This window comes from Salvia splendens, chromosome 10, assembly GCF_004379255.2.
Source record: "Salvia splendens isolate huo1 chromosome 10, SspV2, whole genome shotgun sequence".
NCBI lineage: Eukaryota > Viridiplantae > Streptophyta > Magnoliopsida > Lamiales > Lamiaceae > Salvia > Salvia splendens.
Window position 1 is genome coordinate 15,880,893 of NC_056041.1, and position 11,216 is coordinate 15,892,108.

Consider the following 11,216-nt stretch of genomic DNA (forward strand, 5'->3'; position numbering starts at 1 on the left):
AAATTTATCTCATTTCACTTTTTGTCATTTTTTATAGTGGACCTCATATTTCACTAACTTATTCATACTCACATTTTTGTTTAGAGGGCATTTTGGGGTGAAAATAACATCAGGTACCAAAAATACGATTTATAGGTACCAAAAATGATATAAAATAAAGATCAGCTATCATTTATGTGCGAAAGTGAAAGATCAGATACAATTTATGTAGTTCACTCTAAAACTAATATATAAAAGTAGGACCCACATTCCACTCACTTTTTCAACTCACTTTTCATTACATTTCTTAAAACCCGTGTCAGGTCAAAGTGGGATAATATTTGGGGGACAGAGGGAGTATCATTTTTCTAAAATGAGTGTACAAAATGAAATGTGATAAATTTTCAAAAACAGATAGTGTAATATTTTTAAAGGACAAAAATAGTTCATACATTTCAGGGAGGAATGCAGTACTAATAGTCTATATTATCACTTGCTACATCAATAAAACAATAATTTATAAGTGATTTTTTTTTATCAAACACTATATATATAGATTATATTTATTAAAATTCATGTACGTATTAATATATTAGACTTTGGATATAGGCTGGTGCAATATCAATTACTCTCCCTCAATTAGGACCACAACTAAAGTTTAATTTCACTTTTATTATAAAATGAATAAGTTGAATTTGCATTTATTAACTCATTTCATTTATGTCTGTGTAAAAACAATGGGACTTAATCATATGTCTCAAAATTATTTTCTGACGAGGCATTCTATTCATTGGTAAAAACAATCGTTTGTGGGGGGATGGGATACGCATGCAAAAATCAAACCGGACCGGCAGTTAACCGCCGATTCATAAATCAGAATTGGAACCGGCATGGCGGTTCACACGGTTCGGTTCAGGTTCAACGAAATGCGAAACCGGAACCGCCGGTTCAACGGTTAAACCGGCGGTTCAACCGAAATTTTTAAAAATATATTTTTTATTTATAAAAATTAATTTTTATATTTAAAAACAATTTTTACAAATAAATGAATACAAGAAATTCATAATAGCCCATATATATTTGATGGGCTTGGGAAATTATGAAACCATTCTAGATTGTTTCTCTTTTATAGAGACATCCTTGAATATTTTTTATTTCACTTTCAACGTGGGACAAAATATGTTGAAGTTTCTTTTATAACTATATGTTTAGATCATTTATTCATCCTTTTCCAATGTGGGATACAAAACTTTGTTTTGTTTTCTACTTTTCTTTATTTTTTACTACATTTTATTATTCACTAACTTTATCTTTATTTTTGTTATGATTCTTTTTCTAAGATAAATTTATAGATAATAATAGCATCCAGGGATGGAGCCAGGAAGTCTACATAGGTGGGGCAAAAATATACATAGAGATATTTTAATACATTAAGAAGGGGCAAAAATAAGGAAATTTAAAAAAATTTAAAATTAACTATTAAAAATAGCATACATGAATTATTTTTAGGTGGGGCAATTGCCCCTTGTGAATGCCATATAGATCCGTCCCTGATAGCATCAACTAGAATAGTTTAATTAAATTTGAATGTTGCATGTTGCTAATAATTTGTATATTTATAGAATGTGGACGTGTTCAAATAATTGGATTTAAATGTAAGTATGTTGCTAATTTTTCTCAATATGTTGATTAAAATGTGAAAAAAACAACAATTAATATAATTGGTATAATAATGATAAAAACAGATAACTAAAGAATGATTTGTTTAGTGGTATAATATAGTTTATATATTTATATATTAGTAGTAGACTAATAGTATGATTTTGTATAATAGTTGTTATTCTAATAGATGTAGTATAATTTATATAAATAAAATTATTATTTGTGAATATATTCTTGATAGATAAGAATAAACACTTATTGAGTAATATGATTTGTATATAGATAAATAATTATTCATATTATAGTTATCGCTAGATTAATACAATTTGTATAATAATTATTCTCTTAATGTGTAAAATGGTATTTATTAGTTAACATACACATAAACTTATACACAAACAAATCGATAATGATAACGAATTAAAGAATAATACTTTATGTAATTATATTTGTTGTTAAGTTATAATAATAGAAGATAGTCAAGATATAAACTAATATAAATAAAGATGATGGAGATATATTATGTAGTTATAAATAAGGAGTTTTATCCCACATTGAAAGAAAGAGCAACACATCCAAGAACATGTAACTATAAAAGGGAATAATCCAATACACTCTCTTTTCAACCCAAAGGCTCAAGTCCAATATGAACCGCCGAATCGGCCAGGAACCGGCGGTTTTGAACCGCCGCCGGAACTACCAGTTTTTTGAACCGGAACCAGAACCAGAACCGCCGGGGGCCTTGGCGGGCCGGCCGGCGGTTTTCGAACCGCGTGCATGCTTAGATGGGATCCATTAAAATGACTAAATAATAAGGAATCATTTTTAATTTTTAAATTGTGGAATACACAGAATATCCATAATCCAAGTGAATTCACAGTTATGACTCCAAATCCTAAAATAGTAAAATGTGAGAACTCTCATTTATAAACTCACTACATTTCACAAAAATTTCAACCTATTTTATAATTTTGTAATCTCTTTTCAAAATAAGTTATTGACGTAATTCTTATACTCCTACGTATATACTATAAATTTGTACAAAAAACTATAGCACGTATCAAATTTTGCAAATGTCAACATCGGAAACCACTTTCCTTTGATTAAGCTATTTTTTTATTTTTTATTTTTAATGTTTGCTATCGTACGAAATGCTGTTTATTTACCAACAAATTTTATCTTGTCTTCGAAGGTGAATAAAGTGTTAAAGATCAATATAGGGAATGGTGAAAGTAAAAAATATAATATGAGACTACTTTATTTTAGATATTTTTTTTCTTTTTTTTCCCTCCTTTATTTTAGATAATTTTACCCTGTCGTTTTTAGCAGGTAAAATTGGAAAGAACGTAAATTTGGAAAGATTATTCTCTTATCAGCCAACGCTTGTTAATTAGATTCAAGTCGTACTGCTATTGTTCATGTTAATTTTTAGGCACTTTCGAAGAATGAGATAGCTGAAAGAAAATTTTAAAGTTGTTCTATTAAAATATAAAAATTGATTTTTTAACTATTTGATTAGCGGTGGATGAGTTCCATATCACTCGACTATATCTTTTTAAGTTTGCCAACATTTTTCTAGAGAGATGAATGAGTGAATGTTTATGAAATCAATCTATGAATACAAATGTAAGGACAGAGACACAGAGTGATTGAAATGCAATGAAGAGATTGAATCCAAATGCAATAAAACAACTTATTTTGGCCTATTGTCATCCCTTAAGTTACTATTTGGTTATTTCATATTAATGGCGCCAAATTAAGGTGATGAATAAAATATCATCGATGTTTAAAGTTGAACTATATATAGTGCAAATTACTATAGTTTCGAATTGCTCAAATAAGGTCATGTGTGACTTGATATTATAGTAATTCATTTATTGCCAATTATTATTATGTCTATATAATTGGTCATATAGTTTCAATATGTGAAGTGTCTCAAGAATGAACAACTATGAAATTTTATCAATAAATAACATTCAGCTGTGAATTAAGATATTTAATATTTTGAAGTGGATCGCATATATATAAATATTCGATAAATTAAGTTACTTAATATTTAAAAGTAATATCAAACACAAACCGAAGCAGTAATGCAACCACATTTATAATTGTAGTCGCAAAATTCAGGCCCCTGCTTCAGACCTAGGCTCCGCCATTGGTTCGGAAATTATTTTATCAATAAAAGGAAAAGTCAGACCATTGCAAGTAGCAAAACTCAGATTGCGAATTATTTTACAGTTAATATTTCATGTAAATAAATTATTGATACACAATAATCGTAACATAAATAACACTTGTACCAGCAGCAATAATTTTTTCAGTGCAATAAATCGCTCTGCCTCAGGCTCATGGTAAAAAGCTATTTCAGGACTTAGATGGTACTATAATTTTTTTATTAATTACCAGAATTAACGAAGGATTAATTAGTTTTTTTAGCAATTATATGCATATTAATATTACATTTCTATTAAAGGAGATGGGAAAATAGTTATGCAACCTGTTGTTTCGTTGAAGATATGTTTATTATGTTGTCCCATTATTATTTTTTTTGAAAACCCCATAAAAATAAAATAAAGTGAAATATGGGCTGGCTGCCGATTAATTTCCCACCGACAAAATCTTAAATTCTTTTTATGTTTTTTCGTGGCTTTTGGTTAAAAAGAAAAAGGAAAAAACACACCAACAGACATAGGAGGGCCAATCCATAATATAATTGTGCCCCACCAATTTATATGAACGTTAAAAAAACAAATTTTCTATAGTGAAAAATCCAACTCTTTTGTCGCTCAACTTGAGAATTTACCTCATGTACAATTTACTACTACTATAGAAATTAGTATGACGAGGGAATAATTTATTTATTTAATGGGATTTTCTCAGTGTTAATCCTAATATCTAAATATAGAATAAACTCCATCCGTAGAGCTTCAATCTTATCGTTAGTATATCTAATTCAAACTTTTCAAAAAAAATCTTAACAAAATGTGTCAAAATGTCTTCGCCAATATCTATTAAAATAACATGTAAAGAGCGAACAACATCCTTTGATGAGCTTAAAAACGAAAGATCTTTATTGAGAATATTTGGTATGCTAAAAAGAAGGAAAAAACGAAAGAAAATAGTTGTCAAATCAAATTAACAACTATGAAAACTAACGAATAGCTTGCTAATTAAATCGCGAATGCATATAGATGATTTTTTTCTCAATATATTTTTCCATTTTACACGCTCAAAAATTAGGTCAAAGTTAGATCAAACCTGCCCTATTTTAATTATTTCTCTCACCTACTCATTAGTACCGGGGCTCTTCTATTATGAGGTAGCAAAAACAATTTTTGGGATTTAATTATAAAGAAACCGTATAATACGAACCACATATATAATTGATGTCATCAATCGGATAAACATTGTTTGTAAAATTTAATTATTAAAAATGATATAATGATCGAAGCAAGCCAAATAATGTCAAATCAGTGTAATAAGCATCGACAATTAATAAAGTAGCATTTAATTAGAATTGGTACAAATACATGAATCAAATTGAAAGTTAACATATATTTTTCTTTAATTAAGCATGGGGTCCTTGAATTTTGCCTTTTATCACAATTGAATTTTTATTGTTATTTCTTAACATCCACTATTAAAAATAATTATGCATCATGTTGGAATATTTTTCCACCTTTATAATTTATTAAATTTATTTACTGGTTGTAATTAGTGGTGGGGTTTGCTTAATTGTTTATAAAGAGCCTTTAGCAAAATCATAATAGTATCATTAAAATTTCATAATTTTCTCTCTTTTGTCCTCGTGGGGAATCTTTTCCGGCCACTTTCAGCATAGGTGACAAATGATTAACATAAAGTTGAATTTAACTAACTATGAGAGAAATAATCTCGTGTAAGTAAAAAACTAAATTAAAAAATATTTCCTATGTCTCAAAGTTGTAATATTCAGTTATAAATTGGATAGTATATCTCATGTGATGTAGTGAGTCATGTGACAATGATGACGTTTTAGGTGACTCATCTCATAAAATAATCAATAAATCATGTAATATAAATATTACTAGGAAATAAAAAGATACTCCATGGTTCGTATCTACAATCTACAAAGATAGGCATAAAAGAACAGCATAAAAGAACAAAGAAATATGTAAAAAAGATAAAATTAAAACAAAGACTTCAACGAGGTGATAAGATTTAGAGCATCCAATGGAGGAGGTTCCGCCGGACGTCGGACCGGCGTGCCGGACATCCACGCGGGACGTCCGCCATTAGGCAAGGGAGGAGCGGACGTCGGCTGCGGACACCGCACATCCGCGGCTTTCCCGGACGTCCGCCATTGCGGTGCCACGACGGACGTCTAGGCGAATGTCCCGATTGTTTACTTTTTTTTTGTGGATGTCCGTCGGGACGTCTTTGGAGATGTCCGTCATTATGCAATAGGATGTCCTTATGACTTGACAGTGCAGTTTGAGGCCCATATAACATGACAGGAGGTGTTTTGGGAAGTTTGCCGAACATCCGCAATGGTGCGGATGCTCTTTTAGAACCTTTTTTTGGGACACAGAATCTGATAGAAACTCTAGTGTTTTTCTTATTATAGGTAATATAAAGTTTTAAAGTAGACAAGATTGGGTATTTTCCAAAATTAAGAGAGAGAATGTCTTTAGGTAGGGATGGTGACATAATAACTGTATTTCATCTACTCAATTGAGTGATTTATTCTATTCTTTTAACAGTGTGGGATAAAATAATCAATTTTCCATCATTTATGTGAAATGCAAGCAAACTTTCTTGGCCCTCCCAATTTGCTCTTCTGCACCAATCATTCATTTCTCATCTCACCTCTCTCTCACACACACAAAAATTATGCGTGAAATTATTAAAAAAACAAGAAGTAAAAACAAATGTAAGTTTCAACGTTTCATTATAGTCATGTTACTTTTTTCTGCAGGTCTTAATTACAGAGCTATTGACTTCCACAGCAATAAATTCCCAATATTTATCTACCTTGATCAACCAAATTTATTATTAAAAATCAATATTTTATTGTTTAATTCAATAAAAATATAATTATAATTCTGGGTTTTTGCAATAATCAATATAGTTGTCTCCTGTGCTGCATCTTCTCTCTCTAACCAAACCCACTCCCCCACACACAGACACACACACTATATTTGTTGCCATAATTGTATCACGTAACTTTACACCTTCATTTCCCCCATTGCTATAATTACTGCCAATTAAATTCAAGCACCCATCTTTTGAAGGGCTCTTCAGCTTGAAGCTGCCGCGAGCAAAAACTACCCACGATTTCGGGTCCCCTTTTGCAGAGGAATCTCGATTTTCCAGCTCGACTTGAAGCAGGGTGAGTGCATTAGTGTATTGATTTTGGCTAAAGATTGAATCTTTAGCTGAAAAAGGACTGACCCATGTCGGATTTGAAGGGGTTGATGGAGCCGGAGAAGTGGGATTCCAAGTCCAGAATGGAGGATTATGAAGTCATCGAGCAGATTGGAAGAGGTGCTTTTGGAGCTGCGTTTCTCGTGCTCCACAAGACCGAGAAGATGAAGTAAGAACTTTGTGTTTTCAGCTGCGTTTATGGCTTTGCATGCATAATGTAGATTTTTCACTTCTTGTTCTTCATTTTGTGTATGAGAGAAGGGCACGTTTACTTAGGCTCATGAACCTATTAGAGGATACATCTTTCTTGACTTGTTGTTCTTGATTTTGTCCCTGTATGTGTGTGTGTGTGTCTGTTTAGAGAGAGAGAGAGAGAGAGAGAGAGGGAGAAGAGCATGTTTATCTGGGCTAATTAGAATGCAACTTTCTTGACTTCTTATTCGTTGATTTTGTCCTTAGTGCGTGTCTTGAGTATCTTTCAGGGAGAGAGAGCATATTTATTTGAGCTAATGACAGTATTAGAGAGTGCAACTCTTTTGCAAGAAACAAAATTACAAAACAGAACCGCATCTGTGTTCAAGAATTAATAACACAATGCATTGTAAGTAAGCGAAAGGAAAGTTGAAGTTTCTAACTTGTACTTATAAATCTCACTTAACTAGGTATGTGCTAAAGAAAATTCGAATTTCGAAGCAGACTGAGAAGTTCAAGCGCACGGCTCACCAAGAGGTTTTTGCAAAACTTAGTTCTTGATTTCTCTGTTTTTTATCATGATATAATCTTTGCCTGGAATTGATTCAATTTGCATGTATATCATGCGAGTCTTGCTCTATGTTTGTGATGTTTGCATGCTTTTGTTCCAGATGAACTTAATCTCAAAATTACAACATCCATATATTGTGGAATATAAGGATGCTTGGGTGGAAAAGGTACATTGTAGTTTCATGTTCTTTTATGTTAATTGAAAGCTATCATCACCTTTCATGAATTTGATGCTGAAGACTGAAGAGGCTTATTTGCATTTGTGTAGGGAAGTTACATTTGCATTCTGACCAACTACTGTGAAGGTGGAGACATGTAAGTAGAGCAGACGAACTTACTGTTATTGTCCCTTTGAGTCATGTTGCTTTCTCTCCTTTCTTGTATTCATCTTTTCACTTATGCAGGTATGGGATCTTAAGGAGGGCAAGAGGATCATATTTCTCTGAGGAGGTGAATAAATTTGCCGAAATTCTTGAGGAAATTTAATTCTGTTTGCAAACTCATCTTAAGCATTGGAATTTTTCTGTTTGCTTCAGAAAATATGCAAGTGGCTGACCCAACTTTTGTTAGCTATCGACTATCTGCATTCCAATCGCGTCCTTCACAGGGATCTCAAGGTTCGTTCTGTACTCAACGTAAAGCAAAGATGTACTCCATTTATGTAGGCCCCTTGTAATGTGACTGTTGTTCTTCTTTCTCTTTCAGCTGTCGAACATATTTCTCACGAAGGAAAATGATATCTGTGTTGGTAAGAAGGGGAAAGCAAGTTTCGTCGAGTAAACTTGGACTCCACATAACTGATTACAGTTGCTGATGTTTGCTCGCTGTTTTGACTTATAGGTGATTTTGGGCTCGCAAAACTTCTCAACGAGGAGGGCCTTGCTTCTTCGGTATGTATAATTCTACAAGACTAGACATTTGTATTGTTTATGAAACATGGATGCTGCTTATTGTGAAAACTTCTTGATTTTACCTATGAATGACTAGTTTTGAGCTGTACTTACATACCGGGGTTTATGAAAGAGCTGTGCTCGATCCATTTGGCCGACCAATAGTGCAAGTGAATTGAGAAGTAGGAAGATGTAAAGTCCTGTGTAATGCATTAGGGTGATGCTGTTATGTATTCTAAGTTACTCAAACTGCTTGGCCGTTGGATTTCTGGATAATTACGTATTTGACCCTCTAGGTTGTCGGAACGCCCAATTATATGTGCCCAGAGCTTCTTGCAGACATCCCATATGGCTATAAATCAGACATATGGTCACTAGGTAATGAATTTGATCGAGTCGATCTTAGCTAGTTGTGTTTCGATTAGTAAATGACGAATGGCTGTTTTTCATAGGTTGTTGTATGTTTGAGATTGCTGCACACCATCAAGCATTCAAAGCTACTGTAAGTTGATTCTTGATTTGCATAAATCACTACCAAAAAAGAAGAAAATTGTGATCTATTTTTATTCACTATTGCTATGATGTGTTGTTGCTAAATGCTAATATTAGAACGAAATGAAACAGGATATGGCTGGACTTATAAACAAGATAAACAGATCTTTGATCTCTCCACTTCCCATTATCTACTCTTCCACACTGTAAGTCCTTTACATCGACTGCGATTATATAAATTTCGTCGACACGGATATCAAGAAATGAAACTGGGCAGGTGAGATTGATTTCTTGTGGTTTATCATCTCAGAAAGCAGATCATCAAGAGCATGCTGAGGAAGAGCCCGGAGCACCGGCCAACGGTATGATTTCATACTCATTTGATCTTGTTTCTCTCGTTGTTGAGAGCATCATGATCCCTAATTCCGTGTGTTTGCTCATCTTAGGCTGCAGAGCTGCTGAGACACCCGCATTTGCAGCCCTTCCTCCTCCGCTGTCACAATCCGTCAACAGTGTTTCTTCCAGTGAAGTCCCCGTCTCCGAGCAAGGCAAACGAGAAAACGGCAAAATCCTCGCCTAGAAGCTCGTCCGGTTCTAGGAAAGAGCCTAGGGGGAGAGAGTTGAAAATGAAACAAAGAGAGCTGCTCCCATTATTCGATGAGAATGCAGATATGCCTTATCCGAAACTATCGGATGGTAACACGTTGGTGGAATACAAACTCGAGACAAAGAGAGTCGACCCCACGAGCTATTCAGGGAAGATCTCCCGCGACAGTGAAGACTCCAAGAGCGGAGATGCAAGCTGTGAGACCACAGCTTGCAACGGAGATGATCTGGAAATGCCACCAAACGAAGCTCGTTCACACGAGCAAGACACGCATTCCCCCAGTTGCGCTGCTCAACAGGATGACGAAGCTCAGGCAAGTGTAAAGATAGAAGCAGACACAAATGCAGACGACGCTGCAGTGAAGATATGCAGCGAAACAGCTGAATCCAACACGGTTTCCTTTAGTGATGAAGGCGTTGCAGAAAACACGCCATCAACTGAAGAAACTGTGGTCTCCAATGTCGTTGATGAGATCAAGGTGGAGCCCTCAAGCGAAACGAAGGAAGATGAGAACGAAGGTACGCAGCACGTAGTAGGGCAAGCATCACCGGTTGATGATCAAGCAGCTGCAGCTGAAGTAGTAGAGGAAGGTAAGGGCGATCCCGAGGCAGGTGTGCCACGAAGAGCTGATGCTTTGGAATCGTTGCTTGAGCTGTGCGCGCGCCTGCTCAAGCAAGATAAGTTCGATGAGCTATCGGGCGTGCTCAAGCCGTTCGGGGAAGACACAGTGTCTTCCAGAGAAACAGCAATCTGGCTTACAAAGAGCCTAATGAATGCACAGAATTTGCCAAAGGAGTCTTGACTGTTCAAGCATTGGGACATGATCAAGAACTTGAGACTTCTGATTATTTAGAAGAAGTGTGTGTGTGTGTGTGTTTGTTTTTCTGGGCTGGAATGTGTAATTACTTTGCCTGAAAGATTGTTAGTGTTTTTTATCTTTTGATTTATCAGGGGAAACAAGTGTTAGTGCTTTTTCTTTATCTTTCTTTGATTGTATCAAGTTCAATAAAAATGTCTACTTTCATATATAATTGTCACATTAGGAATTCTTATATACATGTAACCATTTTTTATTTTTTACACCTAAAGTTCTAAATTGATTCTAAATATATGATTATTTTACAGTTTTAATCTAGACTAATATATGACATCAGTCTAGTTTTTTTGTCTTTTTGGACGGAGACATAAAAACTAATGTGCAACCAAAATTAAGTTATTTTTTAGTACTTACAAAAATGACTTATATATAGGGGTGACAACGACACAACATGATAACAACAAACACGAACACGACCCGTTAAGAAAACTCCAAATACGAATACGAACACGACCCGCTATCCTTAGACACGAACACGACACGAACACGTTAACGACACGAACCACTTCGGGTCAACACGACACGATAACAACACATATAT

General features: G+C 34.1%; 1 protein-coding gene across 1 annotated transcript; it reads left to right on the top strand.

The window, feature by feature from the left end:
• The first annotated feature begins 6,732 nt into the window (after nt 1-6,732).
• On the top strand, nt 6,733-10,824 carry LOC121750841 (serine/threonine-protein kinase Nek6-like). Its single transcript, XM_042145459.1, has 14 exons — nt 6,733-7,012; nt 7,092-7,216; nt 7,710-7,776; nt 7,911-7,976; nt 8,078-8,124; nt 8,214-8,259; nt 8,346-8,426; nt 8,515-8,557; nt 8,650-8,699; nt 8,996-9,077; nt 9,152-9,201; nt 9,324-9,397; nt 9,502-9,553; nt 9,638-10,824. Exons 2-14 carry the CDS (start codon nt 7,098-7,100, stop codon nt 10,598-10,600), a joined length of 1,740 nt encoding a protein of 579 aa, XP_042001393.1. The 5' UTR covers nt 6,733-7,012; nt 7,092-7,097; the 3' UTR covers nt 10,601-10,824.
• Nucleotides 10,825-11,216: the final 392 nt, after the last annotated feature.

Bases quoted from the DNA above. Each gene is read 5' to 3' on its own strand.
- LOC121750841 (XM_042145459.1), top strand. From the start codon at position 7,098: ATGGAGCCGGAGAAGTGGGATTCCAAGTCCAGAATGGAGGATTATGAA. The intron at 7,977-8,077 runs GTACATTGTAGT...GCATTTGTGTAG, and splicing joins AGGATGCTTGGGTGGAAAAG to GGAAGTTACATTTGCATTCT. The intron at 9,554-9,637 runs GTATGATTTCAT...TGCTCATCTTAG, and splicing joins GCCCGGAGCACCGGCCAACG to GCTGCAGAGCTGCTGAGACA.